The 22712-nt window shown below is 43.9% G+C and overlaps 1 protein-coding gene across 3 annotated transcripts in view; it reads left to right on the top strand.

The window, feature by feature from the left end:
• Positions 1–22712, top strand: part of ARIH1 (ariadne RBR E3 ubiquitin protein ligase 1) — a 420527-nt gene that overhangs the window by 172836 nt on the left and 224979 nt on the right. For all 3 annotated transcript variants that reach the window (XM_030187624.1, XM_030187631.1, XM_030187615.1), the window contains exon 4: positions 19555–19647. In XM_030187624.1, coding sequence (XP_030043484.1) covers positions 19555–19647 — 93 coding nt within the window. The remainder of the gene's footprint in view (positions 1–19554; positions 19648–22712) is intronic.

Raw genomic sequence — 22712 nt, 5'->3', positions numbered from 1 at the left:
TGCAGATATTTCTGCCATTTAAGGAACCTTCTTGAGTATCATTGGAGTGTTTTCTGTACTGTACGACAAAGCTTTCATATCCAACTCATGATTCATTTAAAACTGAATTTAGAGATTGAGACTTTGTGGAGAAGGTGTGATGAGGTAGTTCTTAAAGAGGATGTCAGAAGTTTTGGAATCTTTTATGGAATGAAGGTCATCTTGTTTCTAAGCATTGTAAGATTCTGCTGGGGAACTGAAACCAATTACATAAAGGATTTCAAAAAGGTGTGGAAATAGGAAGTATGCAGAAATATGTATTTAAGATAGAAATCTTTTGATGCCAGGTTGTAAGATGCAGTTTGAATGCTCTAGATCTCCAGTTCAGCTAAGATCACATTTGTTTTTATTTTCAGAAGATTGGGATTTTTCATTATATTTTTTAGTCTGAGGGTTATGAGACCTCGTGGCTTTGGGAGAGTATGTTTTCTCTTGGGAAGTTTGGGAGTTTTGTGTGGGAGTTCCAAGGTGTGAGGTAGGGGGTTGGGTAGTAAGATTGCACTCTTGCCAGTTGAAGTGTGAAATTGTAAATGCATACTGCAGATGTGATTGTGATGTATGCCACTTTGAACAGACCTATAGTCTGGATTTGATAGTATTTAAGTGTTCTGAAATATTAATGCAAACAAACTGCAGGAGTGCCAAATAAAGAATTTGTATTTTGTTGGCATGCTTTTACACACACAATATAATATACCATATTGTTCTAATAATGCTCCCCACCTCCGTTTCAGTATAAAAAAAATCCTGTAAAACTTTCATCTTAAAAGCCAAATTTAGATTTTTTTCCAATAGCCCTCCCTTTTCCTCCTGGCGATGACTAGATCACTTTGTACCTTTTCTCATGGTTCTGGCACAGGGCTGGTGCAGGACCTTGCACATGCACAGATGCTCACGGCCCAGCGCCATAAACGGTGAGGAGAGATAAGAGGAGAGATTGGTCATTGCAGGTAGAAAGTGCAGGAGAGCAATGCCAGTTACTGTGAGAGGGGTCAGGGTGTAGGAGAGAAATGATGCCTCCATTAATAGCTCACTCTAGACTTAGAAAGCTCATTGTTTCTAATAATAGTCTGGGTGTTTATTAGAAACAGTAAGGGGGTTGTATATTTATATAATATATAAAATGTATATGTGTGTGTGATATGAATGTTCCTTCATACTACATTTGTACACGGCTGACATTTGTCATATTACTGTTAATTTTTGGCAATAAACTTGTCCAATGAAATAATTCAATAGTTCTATAGCAAGTTGTCCATCTGTTCTCATAAAAGGAGGAAAAAGACTTCAGAAGCTCAGCAGCCTGCCCTATAACAAGGGTCTATAAGACTGAGCAGGCCTCTTCATCAGTTTTTAAAAAACCTCCTTTTGTGTGGGTTTTTTTTTGTTTCTTTTATTGAATTTTTCCATGAACGCCAATATATTGCAAGTACGTGTTCTCTACACACTTAAAAATTAGGACACTTATTGTAAGAAGTTTGAAGAGATATCGGACAGCTCCACAGAGCACCTCTGTTTCACTAACGGCTTCTTCAGGAGCATTGCCGTGACCGAAATATGCCCATCTTTACAAATGTATCATTACTTTTTTTTTTTTTTTTTGAAAATATCTTTATTGAATCACAGAATCAGGAAAATACATACAACAAAATACTACCATAAAATATATTTCAAGTCATAACAGGAAACACAAAGGCAAATGCAAACTCAACATACACTTCCCAGTCTGCCAAGCTTCCAAGATAAACGTCAGCTCCCCTCTCTGATTCATAGTGTTTTTAATTTTATCCCCCCCGCCTCCTACCCTCCCCCTCCCACCACCAGGACATTCAAAGAGCAACATCCACTACAACAATCTGACACTTACAAAGAGACATATCTGCTCCACAAATCACGGTACTGACGGTGCTCCACCAGGGTCGAGAACTTGAGAGAAGTAAGCAACCAACTGGCCATTTCCCTCAAAAAGCCATGCCAGGCAATTATAGAAGGAGAAACCGAATTACCCCAGGACTTCAGGATGCATTTCTTGATAAGGAAGGTTGCTAATAGCACAACTTTGCACTGTGCCTCCCCAAGACCCTTCTGTAACAGAGGAGCCGCACTGCCCAGCAGCACCACTGAATAGGACCAATCAAAAGTACAACACAATGTGTCTTCAATGACTCCCAGTGCCCCAACCCAAAATGAAGACAACGCCGGGCACGCCATAAAGGAATGGAGAAACGTGCCAACGCTCACCTTACACTTCACACACAATTCACTGTCCCACAGTCCCATAGCCTTCCCCCTCTGCTTAGTGATGTGTACTCTGTGTAGAACCCTAAACTGGATATCTTGCAATTCCGCATTAGGTGTCACTGTACAAACACTTTCAAATGCAGCCCCCAACTGAGCCTCTGAGACATACTCCACAACGTCTTGACTCCATTCCTCAGCCAATCTTGTCAAATAATGAGCCTTACTGGAGTCCCGCAAAAACTGGTACCACTGGGAAAGCCTATTTAATTTGAGTGGCAAATTTAGAAAAAACAGGTCCGCTTGTTGGAAAGCCATGGACATCCCGCACTTGAAGGTACGCAAAAAAAAATGAGAACCCGGGACACTCCACGCTTGATTTGATCAAAAGATGGAAAGTCTTTGCCCTCCAATTGCCTCAAATGCCCCAAATACCGACAACCACTCTCAGCCCATCGCTTGAACACGGAAGGGCCACATCCAGCAGGGAAGTTGTGATTGCCCACAAAGGGGAATAAAGAACCACCTCCTCCCCCGATTCTAGCTCGAGCTCGCCACCATCCCCAAGCTCGCCTCAGAGCACCCAGATAAGGGTTTCCCTGTAAAACTACCAAACCCTGTGGCTGCTGAGAACCTAACACTGCAAAAGGGTGATAAGGGGTACTCCAGCTCTCCCAAAAGTCTGCTGGGGCAAAGAAATTGTCTCCCAACTGGATCTCATGCACCCACCAAAGAAACACCGAAACATACATTTTCAGATCAGGAAGCCGCCCCCCACCCCCCACCCCCAAGGCCTACCAGAAGTTAATTTTGCAAAAGCTATCCACGGTCGCTTAGCATGCCATATGAAAGAACTAATGATGCTGTGGAATAGGCGGTCGTCTGATCCACGTACCCAGAGAGGTAGCATTTGTAAAGGATACAACAGTTTAGGCAGAAGGACCATTTTACTACTACTACTTAACATTTCTAGAGCGCTGCTAGGGTACGCAGCGCTGTACAGTTTAACAAAGAAGGACAGACCCTGCTAAAAAGAGCTTACAATCTAAAGGACGAAATGTCAAGTTGGGGCAGTCTAGATTTCCTGCGTAGAGGTATAGTGGTTTCATGGGGAGGTCTGCCCAACGGCGACACAATTGTTTGATAATATCTAGCTTTTCTAAGACTTTTTTCTTGTAAACCCAGGCCTGATTTATTTATGTTTAATCGTTTTTATTGCAGAAAGATATATGACATTACAATAACACAATTATCACAAACTTGCTTTTATCAACATCCCCCCCTACCAACACCCTCCCTTGCCCTGCCCTTTCCCTCCCTATCCCCCCATCTTGCCTATGTACCCCCCTCCCTCCCCTTATCCCACCCGCCCTACTTATGCAAACACTAAGGTACCCTTAATAGTTAACAAGTCTGCTCCTGGCAGCCGGGGACATTGTATTGAGGAAAGGGCTCCAGATGTTCTGGAATTGTTGTCCAGCTTTGGATTTAAAGTCTGCTATTCCCAATCTTTCAAATCTCAACAATGTTATCATACGTGTCCGCCACTGGGAGTAAGTGGGATCTTGTCGGGACATCCATTCTGCTAATATCACTTGTTTAGCTACTATGATAGATTTCTGGACAAAAGCTGCAAACCCCGTTGGGACAGGATGTATAAGTTTTGGACGCCCCAGTAGTAGGGCAGAGTCATATTTCCAGTCTGTCTTCCAGATTTTTGAAATGTAATGAGTCAAGTTTGTCCAAAAACGAACCAAGCCCCCACAAGTCCAAAGCATGTGTCCCAGTGTGGCTCCAGCTCCCCCACATTTAGGGCACTCCCCCCAGGGGGAAAGTCCCATGTGGAAGGCTCTTGGGGAAATGTATAAACGGAGCGCAACTTTATATTGGGTTTCCCGGTGCGAGGTTAAGGTAGACTGCTTGCATATCGCTAGGATGTGTGTTTTAAATTGTGATACCGTCAGATCTATAGGTATGTCCTGTTGCCACATGTCCAACAGTTTAGCATAATCTAATTCTTCAGCAGTATCTCTGATATGTCTGTGGTGAAATTTAAGTGGGACCCTTTGCTGTGCCGCCAGAGAAAAGGCCGATGCCAACTCCTCCTGAACATCCTCTGCTAGGTCCTCCCATGGCAGGGACTGTACATAATGTCTCAGCTGGAGGTAATGGAATTTATCTGTTGGAAGTAATGCAAATTCTTTCTGTAGTTCTTGAAACGACTTGAGCTTTCCCTCCGAGGTGATGGCATGGGATAAAAACACCATCCCTTTTCGCCTCCATCGCTGAAACGCTGGATAGAGTAGGCCAGGCCTGAAGTCTGGGTTTCCACATATTGATAAATACGGAGTGGTTTTTGCCGAGAACTTATGAAGCTTGCAAATCCATTTCCATACTGCTTTTGCTGATCCCATTATTCCAGTTCTTCTCAATATATAAGGTATCTGAGAACCCTTTGTGTGCAGGTAGCTACTGAAATGAGTTCCAGGGTATATCTGCAGCTCCAAGGACGTGTTCGTGTAGTCTTGGGTGTCTCTAAACCAGTCATTTATGTGGCGCATACCACTGGCCACAGTCTTGTACTTAATGTTCAGGAGTCCCAGACCGCCATATTCTTTCGGTATACACAATGTGGAGTAAGGAAGGCGAGGCCTTTTCTTTTTCCATATAAAAGTCTGTATGATTTTTATCAGCCTCTGTTCGTCAGTCTTCTTTAAGAATAGCGGGAGAGTTTGAAATGTGTATAGCCACCTGGGGACTATGACCATATTGACCAGAGCAATCCGTCCCAACAAGGAAAGCGGTAGTGGCCCCCAGGCTAGCAACTGCTTGTTGGTGTCTCGTAATAACTGCAACACGTTCTGTTCGTAAAGCTTGGACAGGTCCATGGGGATCAACACTCCCAGGTATTTCAGTGAGGTCTGTGCCCACTGCAGAGGGAAGGTCCCAGGCCATGTCGTGCGCACCTCCGGGAACGCTGGGAGGGCTGTGGACTTGTGCAGGTTTAATCGGAAGCCTGAGTATCCCTCATATATCTCAATAATCTCTAACAGTTTCCCCAACGTTCTAGTGGGCTCCCTCACTACCACCAACAAGTCATCTGCATAAGCTAAAATCTTTATGGTGTGACCCGCCAGTGTTGACCCCCTGTGGATCTGGAGCTGCGAGGACCGTCCGCATCAGGGGTTCCAGAGACAAGAGGAACAGCAATGGGGACAGGGGACAGCCCTGTCTTGTACCCCGCCCGATCTGGAACTCCGGCTCTCTGATGCCATTCATTAGTACTCCCGCTCGAGGTTGTTCATAAAGTGTTCTTATAGCTTGCATGAACCATCCCTCCAGGCCCATTACCTTTAACGTTTGAAACATGAAGTCCCACCCGACCCGATCAAAGGCCTTTTCGGCATCTAGGCTCAGGATCAAGGTGGGCACCTCAGCTTGCTGACTGGACGCTATAGCCAGCAGAGTCTTCCTGACATTGTGAACTGACTGGCGGCCTCTCACAAACCCCACCTGTTCTGGGCCTATCAGCGATGGCAGGCATTGCGCCAAACGCTCTGCCATCATTTTTGCCAGAATCTTTATGTCAACGTTTAACAAAGATATTGGTCTATAAGATTCTACTTTATCGAGGGGCTTCCCTGGTTTAGGGATTAATGTTATCAGCGCTGTGTTGGCGTATCTTGGGAATCTCCCCATCTCAATGACCTCCTGGTAGTACTCTGAGTGCCGCCAGTGCTTCCCCTGGTAAGGTTTTATAGTATTCCCCGGACAACCCGTCTGGGCCTGGCGCTGACCACAGTTTTAAGGTTTTAATCCCTTGTTGTAGCTCAGACAGTGCTAGGGGTTTGTTTAAGATCTCTAACTGTTCTTCCGTCAGCTTGGGAAGGCCTATCTTCTGCAAATATTCTCGCATTTTTTGTTCATTGGGGGGCGAGTTTGCCTGATAAAGGCCTTTAAAGTACTCTGTAAATGTTTGCCCTATCTTTCTGCTGTCTGTGATGAGGTTACCCTTGGGATCTTTAAGTGAGGTCACCACTCTCGGTGCACCTACATTTTTTATTAGACGTCCCAGCATTCTACCTGCCCGGTTTCCAAATCTCTGCAGCTTATACTTATAAAACAAAGCTGATTTCATTTCTCTCTCATGGAGCAAGCTATTTAATGCTATCTGGGTAGCTTTCAATTTTTCTAGAGTGGTGGTTGTGGGGTGGCGCAAATGTCCTCTTTTGGCCTTTTGTAGCTGCCTCTCTAATAGTAGGATGCTAGCTGCTTTCCTTTTGTTTTTGACACTGCAATAGGCTATTATAGCACCTCGTAAAACAGCCTTGGAAGCTGACCAGAATAGTTCAGGCTGGGTGTCTGCATGAATTTTATTATGCTCTATATACTGTCCCCAGCTTTTCTGTATATGTTCCCGCAGATGAGGGTCAAAGTGCAAATGAGCTGGGTATCTCCACCCTATCCCCCCTCCTGGGTCTGGCGTAAGTTTGAGATCTACCCACACTATCGAGTGGTCGGATATTACTTCTGGGCCAATGACTGCGGTGTCTACCAGGTGAAAAAGAGAGCGAGCTAACATGATGTAATCGATTCTAGCAAACGTGCCATGAGCCCTTGATCTGTGTGTATAATCGCTCTCTCCGGGGTGTAATATCCTCCACGGATCTACCAGATCAAGGGTTCTGTTAAAAGTTTGGAATTCTCGAGCCCGCGTTCCTCGGTACTTTGAAGCCATAGTGCTGGAACAATCCTGAAGGGGGTCTATTACTGCGTTAAAGTCTCCCACTACTATCAAGTCTCCTCCCCCACTCTGCAAACATTTCCCAGTTAGAGCTTTAAAGAATGTTGCATCAAAGTTATTAGGTCCATAAAGGACCAACAACAACAAATCCCTCCCTGACATCCATACTTTTAATAAGATGAAATCTCCTTTAGATCCTTTATCCAGCACTGTAGCCTTATATGGCAGTCCTTTACGAAATAATACAGCGACTCCCCCTTTCCTACCCTGAGGAGGGGCCGCAAACACTTCTCTAACCCATAATTTTTGTAATTTAAGGTGCTCTTTGTCTGTCAGGCGTGTTTCTTGTAGGCATGCTATGTCAGCTTTATACCTTTTTAGCGTGGTTAGAATCTTGGATCTTTTAATCGGGGAGCTTATGCCACCAACATTCCAGGATGATATTCTAGTGGTCATTGTGTCCAATTTTGCTGTCCTCATCAAATTTACCCCTCATTGTTTTGGCTTTACTCCCTCCCCAGATATTTTCATGGTCCCCCCAGCTCCAGGTTCGCTCACTCCATCCATCCCCTTTAATTTTGGCCTCATTGTAAACTCTTGTGACCCCGACTTGCCTCCTGCCCATGCTTTTGGTACCTCTAACTTCTTTATTTGACCCATTCTCTGGTTCCCCCCCCCCCCCCTAAACTCCCCCCTCTCTGTCCAACCCTTAGCCATCTGCCGGGCCAAAGCCTGGTTTCGGCTCGAGATCACCTGATTAGCAGGGAGCCCTCACCCCCATTTAACATGTAGCTCCTTACTTACTGTAATTATTTTATATTAAGACGCTGTCTCACAGCCAAATCTAAGTATGTCCTCAATCCTCCTCAGAGATGCCATGTTCCCGCAATCCAACTTTAGCCTCCTCCGGAGTTTTAAACAAGCGCCATTGTCCTTGTAATGAGACTTTCAGCAATGCTGGATACTGGAGTATAAATCGAGTTTGTTTCTGCGCTAATGCTGCGCATATTTGATGAAATTTTTTCCGTTGCTCCTGGACCCCGGCGGAGTAATCCTGAAACATAAGGACTGGTCGCCCCTCGTGTTTTAAATCCCCTCTGCGGATCTTAAATCCATTTAGAACTTCCAATTTGTGGCGATAATTAAGTATCCGCGCCACTATCACTCGCGGTCTTGTCTGGGTATCATTTTTACGTCCCACGCGGTGCGCGCGCTCAAGCACCAAGGGCCCCAGCGAGTCTGACAGTGCCAGTTCTTTGGTTAACCAGTCCGTAAGCCATGTCACTAAATTTCTTTCTGGAATATTCTCTGAGATACCCACAATTCGTATGTTGCTTCTCCGGGAACGATTTTCTAGGTCTTCTAGTTTATCTGCGTGTTCCCGGAGTTGTTGCTTTATTTCACGAATATCTGCGCTGTATCCCTGTGAATCGTCTTCTAGGGCCGAGACCCTTGTTGCTAGATCCTCCATGCGTGTCTCCAATCCTTCTAGTTTGGTATGGTAGGCGTCTATCTTAGACTCTAGAACGTCCCATTTAGGCTGCCAGGCCCTCGCTACCGCCGTTGTCAATTGTTCAAGTTGCGATGCTGAAAAAACCGGGTCAGCCTGCAGCGATTCGCCCGCCATTTTGAACTTCGGGGTAGGCACTTTACTCTTCTCTTTCTCCTTTTTCCCAGTGCGTAGCGCCATTCCGACTGGAGTTTTATTTATATATTTGTCCATATAGTCTCGCCGTGGCCAGCGGTCGATTTCTAAACGCTAATAAAGCGATGTAAATGTAAGTTCAGGGTGAGGGCCCTCGAGCTGCAGCGAAACGCGTCTGCTCAGCTCATTGCACCACGTGATCTCGGCCTGATTTATTTATTTGTAACACTTGTACCCTGCGCTTTCCCACTTATTAGCAGGTTCAGTGCGGCTTACATAATATAGCAGGTTTACAAGATAACATAGAATGGATAACAGCTGTAATATAGTGTATAAAGAGGTGAACAATTGGATGTGGGTAAGGGAGGAGGGTGGAGAGGTAGGGAGCGGGAGAAGGTGAAAATTGGGATACTGTGTTGTTAATTAAGGAAGAATGCATAATGAGGGTTGGAAGAGGGATGAATTCAGAAAGGATTAAGTAGGGAAGCATATTTCAGGTTCTGTCTTATAGTCTGATCCAGGTAGCACTTATGGACTCCTAATTTAAGTCAAGTCATTTGTATAGGCTTGCTTGAAGATGTAAGTTTTTAGCAGCTTCCGGAAGGGTAAATGGTCATTGATTGTACAAATAGATCTTGGCAAGGTGTTCCAGAGTTGGCTGCCTATGACAGAGAAGTTGGATGCATAATATGTTTTGTACTTAATTCCTTTACAGTTGGGAAGATGTAAATTTAGGTAAGTACGAGAAGATCTAGAGCTGTTCCTGGTTGGAAGGTCACTCAGATTGTACATGTAGCCTGGGGATTCTCCGTAGATAATCTTATGAATCAGCATGTGAGCTTTGAAATGAATTCATTCCACAATAGGGAGCCAATGAAGCTTTACACGGAGAGGTGTTGCGATCTCAAACCGTGACTTACCAAAAATAAGTCTGGCTGCCGTGTTTTGGGCGGTTTGGAGTTTTTTCAGGATTTGGGCCTTGCATCCAATGAAAATGCTATTACAGTAGTCAGTGTGGGTAAGTACAGTGGATTAGACCAAATTGCGGAAGGTTTTTAGGGGAGATAGGATTTCACACCCCCAAATAATACCCCAAGGTATTTAAGGCCCACCCCAGCCCATGACAAGGGAAAGGTAGGCAGAGAAGCACACACACAAGGTCGACTGATGGGTAATGCCTTCAACTTTCCAAAATGTATACTAAAGCCAGAAAATGCTCCAAACTCCCGTATAATAGCCATTACCTGTGGCAAACCAAAAGACACATTATCCAGCACTAGGAGTATATCATCCGCAACCAGGTTGATCCTATACTCCCTGCCCCCCATGGACACCCCCATCAGGACGGGATCCTGTCGAATTCGTGCAGCAAGAGGCTCCAACAACAATATAAATAAGAGGGGTGATAGCGGGCATCCCTGCCAGGTTGCCCCATACAGTGAAAATTTCTCAGAGCATCATTAATAATAATCTGAGCTGAAGGGTTTATTTATTTATTTATTAGTTACATTTGTATCCCACATTTTCCCACCTTTTTGCAGGCTCAATGTGGCTTACATATTACCGTTAACGGCGTTAGCCGATTCCAGTCTGAACAAATACAAGGTATGAATGAGTACAAGGTGATATTGTGGTAGATAAGGTACATGTATAGTGGGTATAATTGGGGGGAACTTAGGCAGAGGGGGAGGAAGAGACAGGTAATGTCCAATACGGTCTTTGGTTACATTGTGTCGGAGTTGTCCGGTATTTTTATGTTGGGTCAGTGGGGTATGCTCTTCTGAACAGGTCTGTCTTTAGTGCTTTCTGGAAATTTAGGTAGTCTAGCGTAGTTTTTACTGTTTTTGGCAGTGCGTTCCATAGTTGTGCGCTTAAGTAGGAAAAGCTGGATGCATAGGTGGATTTGCTATAAAGCGCACGAATCCAGTCTAAGAAAGCCCCCCGAATACCAAAGCACTACAACACCTAAAACAAATACTCCCAAGCCACCTTATCAAAGGCCTTTTCCACATCCAGACTGGCCAGGATAGCATCCCTCGATTTAAGGCTACCCTCTAACAAAATATGACTCACCTTTAATATATTAGCAGAAGCGTACCTTCCTGGAATGAATCCCACCTGTTCCTTATGAACCAGTAGGGGCAGAAAAGGATTAAGCCTGGATGCCAAGGCAGCTGCTAGAATCTTGACATCCTGATTTAGCAGCGAGATGGACCTATAAGATCCCACAAGGTCAGCAGCCTTTCCCGGCTTAGGTAGGACCGTGATATAAACATGATTCATGGACGGGCCCATATTATTTATTTGTTACATTTGTATCCCACATTTTCCCACCTATTTGCAGGCTCAATGTGGCTTACATAGTACCGTAAAGGCATTCGCCAAGTCCGGTATAGGAACAAATACAATATGATGTTAGGGTCGAGTAAGGTAGGGACGTTTCAAGCACATTAGGGATTGAAGAAAGGGAGGGTTAAATAATGTCCAGTATGCTCTTTGGTTTTGCTGTGTTGCGGCATTTATGTTGGGTCAGTAGGGTACGTCTTTCTGAACAAGTAGGTTTTCTGTAGCTATACACCCACAATTTTTAGTGTTTCTTTATTTTTTATTCTCATTTTTTGTTTTCAGTTTTTCTGTAATCACATCTGTTCCTATACCAGCCATCCACATGTTCCTTCACCACCACTAACCCCTTGTTTGTCATTTTTCACGCATCCCCGAGATTCCACTACCCATGTTGACTTTCATTTTTCTGTTACTCCTATGTCCCCCGATTCCACTTTCGCTCACTTTTTTTATGGAGCACAACGTGTACTGATATGCCTCTTGTTTAAATTAGTATCTGACGTTATAACGCTGATGTTTTTAAAAAAATTTTTATTTGTTTGCTGATGCTGACAATTTCCTATTTTTCATCATTCCTTCCTTTCTTTCCCTTCATCTTTTCATTTTCTACTTTTCTGTACCTTCCCATGGTGCAAATTGCGCATGCTTCAACCTTTCTTTTGGCGCATTTTTAGCCTTTTAAACTATGGATCTCTTAGCGCGTTCCCCTTTTCTATTGGCATTTAGCTGACTGATATTTCACAAGTGTCTAAATACTTTGGGAAGTTTGGTTCTTTCAACCCTATGGCACTTCTGTTTATAATGCCTATTTTAAACCACATAATTCTTTGGTACAAGATCAGCCTTTAATGATCATAGTTTCTAAACTGATTGTCACTAGCAGTTCACATTCCTTTGCTGGGGGTCACCATTACGTCTTTATTTTTCAATTCATTGAACACAGATTTCTTTATCAAAAGGTATAGCAATGCATAACCTTTTTTCAAAGGAATTATCATGTCCCTTGGAGCACTAATCCTATTTTTATTTTTACATCACATCGCATTAGCCTCCCATCCTTGTTTGATCTTTTTCCAACGAATGACAATTTTAACCTACGATGTTTTCCCCTTATCGACTCATGGTGTTGGTGATACCAGGCACAATAGTAAAATTATCAGATGCTGAGATTTCACTTCAGACAAGTATCAAAATCTGGCTTCCAGCTGAAGCTACAATTCATTTTAAGCTGTTATTATTTGTAGAAAATGTTTTACATAAGTTGGCCCCAAAGTACCTTTCTAATGGGGTTTCATTCTACGCAATTCCATGGTTGTTTGTTGTAACATAATTACAAGGAATGCAACAATAATTGTTAGAGGACCAGAGTTATGTAGTCTGATATGTCTGTTGACTAAATGGTTTTATTGTTTACTCAATGGATTTGTCCCATTGTTTAAAATCTGTAATCCACCTTGAGCCTTTCCAGGTAAAGTGGAATAGAAATGCCTGCATTAAGATATGCAAAATAGAGCAAGTTGAACACATTGCCCTGAAAATATTTACACGTAGTAAGTGTGGTATTGCTTCGATGAGAGAGAAATAAAGCAAAGATACTTACCTGTAGCAGGTGTTCTCCGAGTACAGCAGGCTATATATTCTCACATGTGGGTAACATGGTGCTACGTTGCCCAGTCTGGAGCTTATTACAAGCTTAAAAGAGCATTGTGTAGCACAAGACATGCTCCACTATGCATGTGCAAGTGCTTTCCTGCCTGCCGCGAGGGCACCATTACCGTAGTTAAATACTACAGCATTAAAATGAAAAATAGGAGACAACTCCAAGGGGGAATGGGAGGGTTTGTGAGAATATGAAGCCTGCTGTCCTCGGAGAATACCTGCTACAGGTAAGTATCTTCGCTTTCTCCAAGGACAAGCAGGCAAACGTTCTCACATGTGGGGAATCCCTAGCATCCAGGCTCACCGACAACAACAAACAGTGGTCAGTTGGGCCTCACAACGGTGAAGACATATCTCAGATTAGAGTGCAGCCTGGAACAGAATAAAATGGACTTAGGGGGGTAGAGTTAGATTCTAGACCCCAAACAGATTCTGCAGCACCGGATTGAGATGTGAATGTGTGAACTGAAGACCATGTCGCAGCCCTGCAAGTTTCTTCAATGGAGGCTACTGGCACAGCCATGGCTCTGACATTGTGAGCCTTGACACGACCCTTGAGGGTCAGTCCAGCCAGGAATAAGTGAAAGAAATGCAATCTGTCAGCCAATTACAGATTATTATGCAAATCTCACAGGTCTTCACACATCGGGATAAAGGAACCAGGTCCTGCAAAATTTTATAAAATTCTGTACCAAGGCCATCTGGACTTGGTGCCTTAGCCAACTTCAGCTGCCGAATGACTCCCTGCACCTCAACCCCCCCCCCCCCCCCCCCCCCCCCCGTAGAGGCGCATTAAGAAGCGCCAGCTGATCCGACGTCACTGAAGGGAGATTCACTTTAGTAAAGAACTCCTCACAACTCTCAGCTGAAAAAGGGCTTTTACCGTAAAGGTTGGTATAAAACTGGATAAACTCCTTCTGAATGGCTTCCCTACTAACATGATTAGTCCCCGCAGCATCCCGGATTCGACCAATATAACTTTTAGCTGACCTCTGCTTTACTAAAGATGCCAGCAACTTACCAGTCCTGTTACCCCATTGATACAGATGGTACTTATAGATTTTAATGCTATAGAGTGCCCTAGCATCCAACACCACTTGAAGCTGTTTCTGAACTTCAAAATACGCCTTGTGAGATACGTCGGATGGGGTGAGAATAAAAGCTCTCCTAGCAGCTCCTAATTGCTTGTCAAGGTCACGAATTTCACGTTCCCTGGCCTTGTTCAAAAATGCAGTGTACGCTATAATTTTGCCTCGGATCACCGCCTTTGCTGCTTCCCAATAAACTCGAGGCTCCACTGACTCAGCATCATTCTCGGCAACGTAATCCAACCACCCCTGGCGTAGATATGTACGAAACTCCCGATCCTGGTAAAGGGCAGGGTTCATACGCCAACGGAGAGTGTCCACCCGATCTCCCCACTCTAACTCAACCCACACCGGGGCATGGTCAGAAACCTCAGGCATCCCTATCCCTGCCTGGACAGCTTCTCGGACCAGAGAGTGCGATATCAAAATATAATCCAAGTGTGCGTGGACCCCATGCAGGTGAGAAAAGAATGTATAATCACGTTCATCTAAATGATGCAAACGTCAATCCACCACCCCCAACTCTTGAATAAGGAAGTGCAACCCTTTCCCGTCATGATCTTTGGATGGCCTTTTAGGCGGATTACAATCTATCAGTGAATCACTGGTGAAGTTAAAATCTCCTCCCAAAATTAAGGGATATTCATCAAATGTAGCCAAGCGCGCCGCCAAAAGTGTGAAGAACTTGTGCGAGTATGAATTATGTGCATAAATGTTGCAGAAAGCCACCCGTTGCCCTTGCAGCAACCCCGCAACAATTAAAAAACGACCTTCCGGGTCCTGGTAGAGTTCATGCATCTTAAACACCACACTTTTCTTAAACAATATGGCCAGTCCCCGTTGCCTGCTGTTATAGGCCGCAAAATAGAGGTCCCCCACCCAGTCTCTCTTCAGTTTGAGGTGTTCTGCTTTTCCCAAGTGGCTTTCTTGTAGGAATGCTATGTCTGCACACATTCTCTTAAATGCCTGCCAAATTTTTGCTCTCTTCACAGGGGAATGGACACCATCAACATTCATCGATATCACTTTAAGATTAACTATGGGGCACCGTCAGCAATTAGGGGTGAAACAAATACACCGCTTACCTCAACGTGCCCAGGAGACCTCCCAGCTGAATCCCCCAGACAGATATGAAGCAAACACCATAAAACAAAGACTACCCCTTCCAGATACTCTGCACTGGCAGTTCCTGCCCTCGTACCTTATAAAATGCCAAAGAGCAGGAGTCACACTTGTCCCTTCCAGCACCCCCCCCACCCATGGACTAAACCAATCCCTCCCTCTGCCCCCCACCAACTCACCACTAAAACCAACAAAGTGAACACACATACCCCATACCGAATCACAACAAACATACCCCTTCCTCCACACCACTAACAGTCCCATGCCTCCCCATCCCCTTCTTTAAACAGTAAATAAAGGAAGATCCTCCCAATGAATAATAATTCAGAGTCAATAGCAGATCCAGCTGAAGTTAGATCAAACCATGATCGAGCCAGCCAATATAGAAAGAAACATAATGTCCAAGTTATCCTTCAAATTTAGCCGAGCTCCAGGCCAAAAGCCCAAGTTCTTGAATGACGGCGAGCTCCTCATCACTAGCAGAGCGCATCAGTACATCAAACTTTATAGCAGCGCAGGTGGAACACTGTAGCGCAACATCACTCACCTCTACCGATAATTACAACTTGTGCACAAAAGAGCCCAAATCATTATGCTCCGAAAAGAAGATAGTTTTATTACCACGCACCTTCTCCGGGTACAGTAGTGCAAACCGAATTCCCTTATCAAAAAGATGCTTACAACAAATTATTGAAAGTATTATTTCCTTATTTGTTTATTTTGTATCTACAAAGTTTGGTAATTTCCTAATTTCTATATATTTATGCTGTTGCATAAATGTAAATTGAAAATTTATTAATAAAGTATTTAAAAAAAAGGTGCTTATAATGTCGGCCCATCTGCTTCCTCTGATCAGCAACATGTGCCGAGTAATCTTGGAATAGAAGCAACTTATGTCCATTATAGTCAATCGTCTTCTTTCCCCGATATGCCTGTAGTATTCGATCCTTATCTGCATAATTGAGTATTCTGGCTAGCACAGGTCTCAGACGCTGTTCCCCCTCTCGCAGAGCCCCAACTTGGTGAATCCTCTCGACTTTCATCACCTTATCTGGAAACTGTATATTTAAATGCTCCGGTAACCACCTATCAATAAAGTTCCAAAGATCCATTTCTTTCACAGATTCGGGTAAGCCTATGATTCGGAGATTATTTCGCCTTGCTCTATTTTCTTGATCGTCAACTTGCTGCATCAGAAGTGTGCACTGTTTCTCAAGCGCCAGAATCTTTGCGTCTACCGACTCAGCACGATTCTCCTGGCGCGAGATATGGTCCTCCGCCTACTGAATTCGTGTGCCCTGCCGCTCCAATGAGTGTCGAATTTGATCCATCGACGATTGCAGCTTAGATAATTTGTCCTCAAGCACTGCTGATACCTGTTGCACTAAATCTTTAGTGGTCTCCGCGGAGAGACTCGCCGACGAAGAACTCACTGCTGCCGCCAACTTGGGGCCCAGATTCTGCACATGATGCTCTCCTGACTGCAGGGTCTACGTGGGCATAACCCCACTGCTCCACCGCAAAGATAAACTTGAGCTCCGTCACCAGATACGTTGGGGCGTACTCCCACCATTAAGGATCTTCTAGACTCGCATGTGGAGGACTTCGCAGGCAAATTCAAAGAATTTGGGGTGGCTGGAGCGGAGCTTGGCTCAGAGACATCCGCTCAGCTAAAGAGCATCACGTGACCCCCTCCCATATCATTGCTACATTATAGATGTGGCTAGTGCTGCTTCATTCCTTATAGCCCTTGTTATAGGGAGGTCACAGAGCTTCTGAAGTCTTTTTCCTCCTTTTTTGAGAACAGCTGGCTAATAAGTTGTCTAAATAATGCTATTATACTACTGTTACACAATTTATTCTGCTGTGCAGTTTTTATTTGTATTTCTGACCTATATCATGTTCCTGTTATTGGAATTTAATTTTTCTCTCCAAATTACCCATATTAATTGCATTTAATATTTATATTTGGTCATTTTACTATAAAGAAAACTGTATGTTTTATGTAAAGCTACACCTGTTGTACATGAATCTCTTCATTAGAGCAGTTAATACATTTCAATAAATAATTATCTTTGGGGGGAGGGGGAGTTCATGATTTACTAACAGTGATGATATCCTTAATTAATATTTTCTGTTTGTATTTTTTTTAAAGTTCCTATTCTTGCTTCATTTCACACATCCATATTATAATTTTTTAAAGAGCTAGAATCTTTTTACCTGAATTAAAATCTTTTTAATTGAATGAAAATCGACTGAACATATTAATTCATAGGTTAAAGCACATTAAATTGATTTTCTACAAACGTATTTTAGGTTTATATCTTTTTTTTTTTTTTTTTTTATTATGGATATAAGTGTTGAATAAAGTACAGCTAAAACTGAATCCCAATCCCATCCAACTTTTCTCATTTTTATCCAGTATTCCTTACCTTTACCCCTCCAAACTCTAGAAACATTTTTTTAAAGGCATCTTAATGAACACTGTGCTGACAAATGTGCATCCTTGTAGCTAATTCTCATCTTCTAGACCGGTCCCTACCAGCAGATGGAGGTTAAGAACTGAAGTCTTCCAGTGACATCACAGTGCAAAAGTTGATGCACCTTAGAATTCTGCAGTATTTCTCTACCTTCAGAAGATGTAAGTTAGACTGGTGCAGCAGGGTTTCTTTGCTTTGGCTTCACTCCCTGGGATGCAGTCCATGATCTGCTTTTCTTGCAGTAGAATCCTTTGGCCAGTATTGCTATAGTGGGTTGGGGCCATGGTCATAAATTCAGTTGAACTCGGAATGGTGCTGATTGCAGCCCCCACCTTCCCACCCGAGAATTAGTCAAGACTTCTGCTTGCTCAGAGTAGTGCTGACCCTCTGCAGCCCCTACCTCCCCACCCAAGCATTAGTCCACAGACTTCTGTTTGGTGAGATGTGTTGACACAGGCCCTTGTCAGCAGGGAGTGAGGCCCCATCCCTCCCCCCCCCCCCCATCGCAATCCCTTGGTGTGTGCCCCTGCAAGGTTTTTTTTTTAAAGAAAATTTGGCTTTCCAGACTTTATTCCCCTAGCTGTTTGCTAGGGGAATAAAGTTCTACAAAAAAAAAAAAAAAAACGAGAGAAAACAAAAGGAGATAAAAGAAGCTGAAGCAGCCAAGAGCAGTACAGGCACCAGCAACATACAGGCCTGGAGATTTGTCCTTGGTGTGGTGAATTGGGGAGGTGGGGGGGGCATGGTCAGCCATGGGGCCTGGGGGAACAGTCAGTGTGGAGCCTATATGACTCAGAAGTAGGGCAGTACTGCAGGCTCTTTTTGCCTTGTTTGTGATGAGAATGGACAGACTTTGTCTTTAGGAGATCCTGGGGAGGTGGCGCAGCATAGGTATACTGTAGAATTGGCCGAACCCATTTCCAGCATCTTACCAAAGGTGTCCCCTTTTTCTTTCAACCAGATGGTGGCTCTGCAAACGTTTTCGGTTAAGGGTGACTCTCTTCCGAACAGAAAACTCCATAAATTGGATGTCTGTAGAGTGCTTCTGCGATACTTGGATGCCACAAATTCCTTCTGGAAGTCTGATGGGCTTTTTGTTTTATTTCAGGGCCTACATAAGGGGGATGCTGCGTCCAAGTCCTCTATTACACATTGGATTAAGGCGGCAATCGAAACAGCCCACATTCTTCAAGGGAAAACCGTTGTGGTGGAGCTCTGCACACATTCTACGAGAGCGCAGGTGACCACCTGGGCGGAGGTCCAGGCTGTTTCACTTGCAGACTTCTTCAGAGCAGTGACTTGGTTGTCGTTGTGTTCTTTTATTAAGCATAAATTTTAACATTTTAGCCAGGAGTGGTGCTTCCTTTAGCTGACCTATGAGTCAGAGGATCTTGTCTTCCTGTGCCCAGTAGCAAGGTATTCCTTTTGCACATCCTATTAGTGTGGACTGGTCTAGCAGGATAATAAGGAAGGTGTTAATTTCCTTTCCTTGAGTCCCTCCAGACCAGTCCAGGGCCCACCTTGGATGTCTTTGGAGTTTTTGAATTGTCTCTTGGCTTTGTCTGGCTTCCTTAGTGCCTTTATAGTGTACATAGTTGTTATTATTGGGTATTATTACTGCGTTTGCACTGGTTCCTCAAGGGGTCTGAAATGGTGAGATCTAGTTGTCACTTTCTGCTGCTTTGGCATTAGCATACTGGAGAGTTCCAGGTTGCACAAACTCTCATACCAGTGATGTCACTGGAAGACTTCAGTTCTCTACTTCCATCTGCTGGTAGGAGGACTCAAATTGGCCTAGAAGGATTCAAGGAAAGGAAATTAACAGGTATGAATAAAGTTTACCCTACAACTAAGCCCCCCACCATTGGAAAAACAGTAACAGAACTGTTTGCAAAATGTTTGTGTGCATTAGCCTGAAATATCCAAGCCTGGTTAATAAAACAAGTCATCCATATGTAGGAAGCTTCTCTGTATTTATTTGGCATTACTTGGTACTTTAACTACTGAGTAAACAAATAATTCTTTAGCACTTGAAGGGGGTGAACCTTGGAGGTGAACTTTGAAGTGTATGTGCCTTTCATAGACCATTCTAGTCTATAGAGCATGCTAGAAATGACAACATAAAGTGAATTGCAGCAAGAAAGCAATTGCTTTTATACATTTTACTCACATTTTTTAATTTTTTTATTTCAGTATTTTACAGGCCTAGAATGTGGACACAAGTTCTGCATGCAGTGCTGGAGTGAATATCTAACTACCAAAATTATAGAGGAAGGCATGGGACAGGTAAAAACAAAAACAGCAACAAAAAAGCCTGCATTACTGTACTGCTTTATACTAACAAACGAACAACCAGAGCATTGGGAAATTCTGTTAAATGCAGAACACACTGGAGGAGGCACAAGAATACCAGATTTGGCACCCGTGGCATCGTTTTTAGAACAGTTCTATATATAGTGTCTCTTCTAGATAAAGGAAATAAGACAGATTTGGCAAAGTGTGTTTTACCTTGTCTGTGGTGCCTGATCTGGTGTTCTTTTGTAATACTTAACAAATGTTCAATTTTGACATCATGCCTGTGCCACAATTTCGGTGCTGGTCCAACAACAAGAAAGAGCTATAAACAGAATTTTTGTCCTTGTTCCTCTGTCCACATAAATTTAGATCTACAATTGTCGAGCAGTCTTTGTTTCTAAATGTAATAAATTCCATATCTAAATGTAATAAATTCCATATCTGTTAATGTCCCAGTTTCAGGTTATATATGAATTTTGTTTTAACATCTTTTTATTGCAGGAATGTTAATGCAAAAAGTAGCGTAAGCTGCATTTTATGTTTTTTGACCACATTTTCAACTTTTAATTTCTCCTCTCAAGCTTCCATTTATGTGCTTGACCCAGTCACAATTTACAGCCTAAAGGCATGGGTGTAATTTCAGATGCTACAGATTGTGTAATTCTTAGTTTAGATATTTTGACATTAGTTGTCCTAGGTCTCTTGCTTTTCATCTCTTAAATTTAAGTTGAAGCTCTCTAGGTAGGGTAAGAAGATAATCCAATACATTTTTAAACAGAATCAGTTCTCATATTTAACAACTGTTATCTTAACATGCCATATTATATCAGAGTTGTTTTTTTTGGGGGGTGGGGGGGGGGTGGGGGGTTGTTGGGTTTTGGGTGGTTTTTTTCTTTCTTTCTTTTCATCTAACCAGTTTATCATTACACAGCATTTGGCAATTAAGAATTCAAGGGAAAATATATTTTTGTAAAATTCCCCATACATTTGTAACTATTTTTATAAAATTACTTCTCTTTTACATTTGGCTTTGTTTGGGTAGAACAATTCTCATATGAGGAAGGCTAAAGAGGTTAGGACTGAGATATGATACATGTATATAAAATCGTGAATACAGTGGAATGGATAAATGGAAATCAATGGTCTTTCTGCTTCTGAAAGAGTAAACAAAGGAACACTCCATGAAGTTAAATAGCGCATTTAAAACAAATATTTTTCACTCAACATATAGTTAACTCTGGAACTCATTGCTCAATTATATAGTAAAATCTGTTAATGTTGATGGGTTTAAAAAAAAAGGTTTAGTCAAATTCCTGGAGGAAACGTCCATAGACCATTAGTAAAATAGATCTAGAGAAAGCCACTGCTTATCCCTGTGGTTAAATAGTATAGAATCTTGCTACTTTTTGGGACTCTGCCAGGTACTTGCGATGTGGACTGTCCACTGTTGGAAGCAGGATACTGGGCTAGATTGATCCTTCGTCTGACCCAGAAGGACATTTCTTATATCCATTGTATTTTAGACAGCAATTTAACTTAGTTATTCTAGCTTTAGATACCCTGATGGGTGACAATATAACTGCATGTATTGTTCATTTCCCATCAGGTGGTTGTTTTAAATACCAAATTACTGCTTTATAAAGCTTTTTCCTTAAAGGTTTTCTTTAACTCTGTTGTCAGTCTCTGGGTAGTACTCTTAAAACGTCTAATCCTATATAATAATTCTCACCATCAACGTTCTAAAGTAGCTGCCTGTGTCCGTGGCTCCTGAGCTAGGCTCCATAGCCAGGCTGGCGTCACTCACAGCTGATTCCCATGCAGGGGGAGGAGTATTCCCTACTTCTCCCCCTGCCTGGGAATCAGCTGTGAGTGCGCCGCTCCCTGCAACACGACAATGCGGCACCGCAGACAACCCCCCCCCCCTCGGCGCATTATCCAAGCCCCTCCCCCCAAACACATCAACCCCTCCCCAGCACCACCCAAGCCCCTGCCCCCCAAGCACATCAACACCCCCCTCGCCACCTGCAGCTGCCAGTTCAAGACCCTAACGCCCTCCCTCCGATTTGCAAAGACCCCCTCCCTCCGATTTCCAGACCCCCCCCCTGCCGCGACCCTCTCAAGCCCCCCCTTCCCGCCGCCATCACGAACCTGTGCTGGCGGGGGACCCCAACTCCCGCCAGTCAAAGTCCTCTTCTCGGCCGTGCGGTGTGGACGAATGATGTGATTAAGTTTTAATCTGTTTGTGTGCGTGCGTCTGACGTCAGACGCACGGACACAAACTGATTAAAACTTAATCACATCATTCGTCCATGCTGCGCGGCCGAGAAGAGGACTTCAGCTGGCTGGGGGTTGGGGCCCCCCGCCAGCACAGGTATGCGATGGCGGCGGGGGAGGGTTGGTGGCGGGAAGGGGGGCTCGAGAGTGTCGCGGCAGGGGGGTCCAGGGGTCAGGAACTCCTAGGGGGTCTGCAAATCGGAGGGAGGGAGGTGGGGTCTGGAACTCTGGGAGGGGGAGGGGTCTGGAACTCGGGGGGTCTGGAATTCGGAGGGGGGGGTCGAACTTGGGGGGGGGGGGAAACGGGGGTCTGGAATTCGGAGGAGGGGATGAGAGGGGAGGAATGCACCACCTGTACAAAAACTAAAAAAAACAAAAACGGGGGGACGACCCTGGAACACGGAGGAAGGGGGGACATTGGAACTGGGTGGTAGGGAGGGGCCCCAGGCACACACACTCTCTCTCACAGGCACACAGGCTCACTCATTCTGTCACGCACACACACTCGCAAATTCACTCTCTCTCTCACACAGTCACTCTCACACACACTGTCTCAAATATATACACTCTGAGGAAAACCTTGCTAGTGCCCGTTTCATTTGTGTCTGAAACGGGCCTTTTTTACTAGTCTGGTATATTTTGTATTGTCCTACAGAAACTTGGTAGTAAAGTGTTGAACTGCACAAGTTCTATATCAAAAAATCTTCAGTTGTCTTTACTTCTGAGACCTCAAGGGTTTTATGGAATGTGGGTACAAGTTTGCTAGTGGGAGGGATGAATTC

Source organism: Microcaecilia unicolor, chromosome 1, assembly GCF_901765095.1.
Source record: "Microcaecilia unicolor chromosome 1, aMicUni1.1, whole genome shotgun sequence".
Taxonomy (NCBI): Eukaryota; Metazoa; Chordata; class Amphibia; order Gymnophiona; family Siphonopidae; genus Microcaecilia; species Microcaecilia unicolor.
This window is presented reverse-complemented; position numbering and strand designations above follow the sequence as displayed.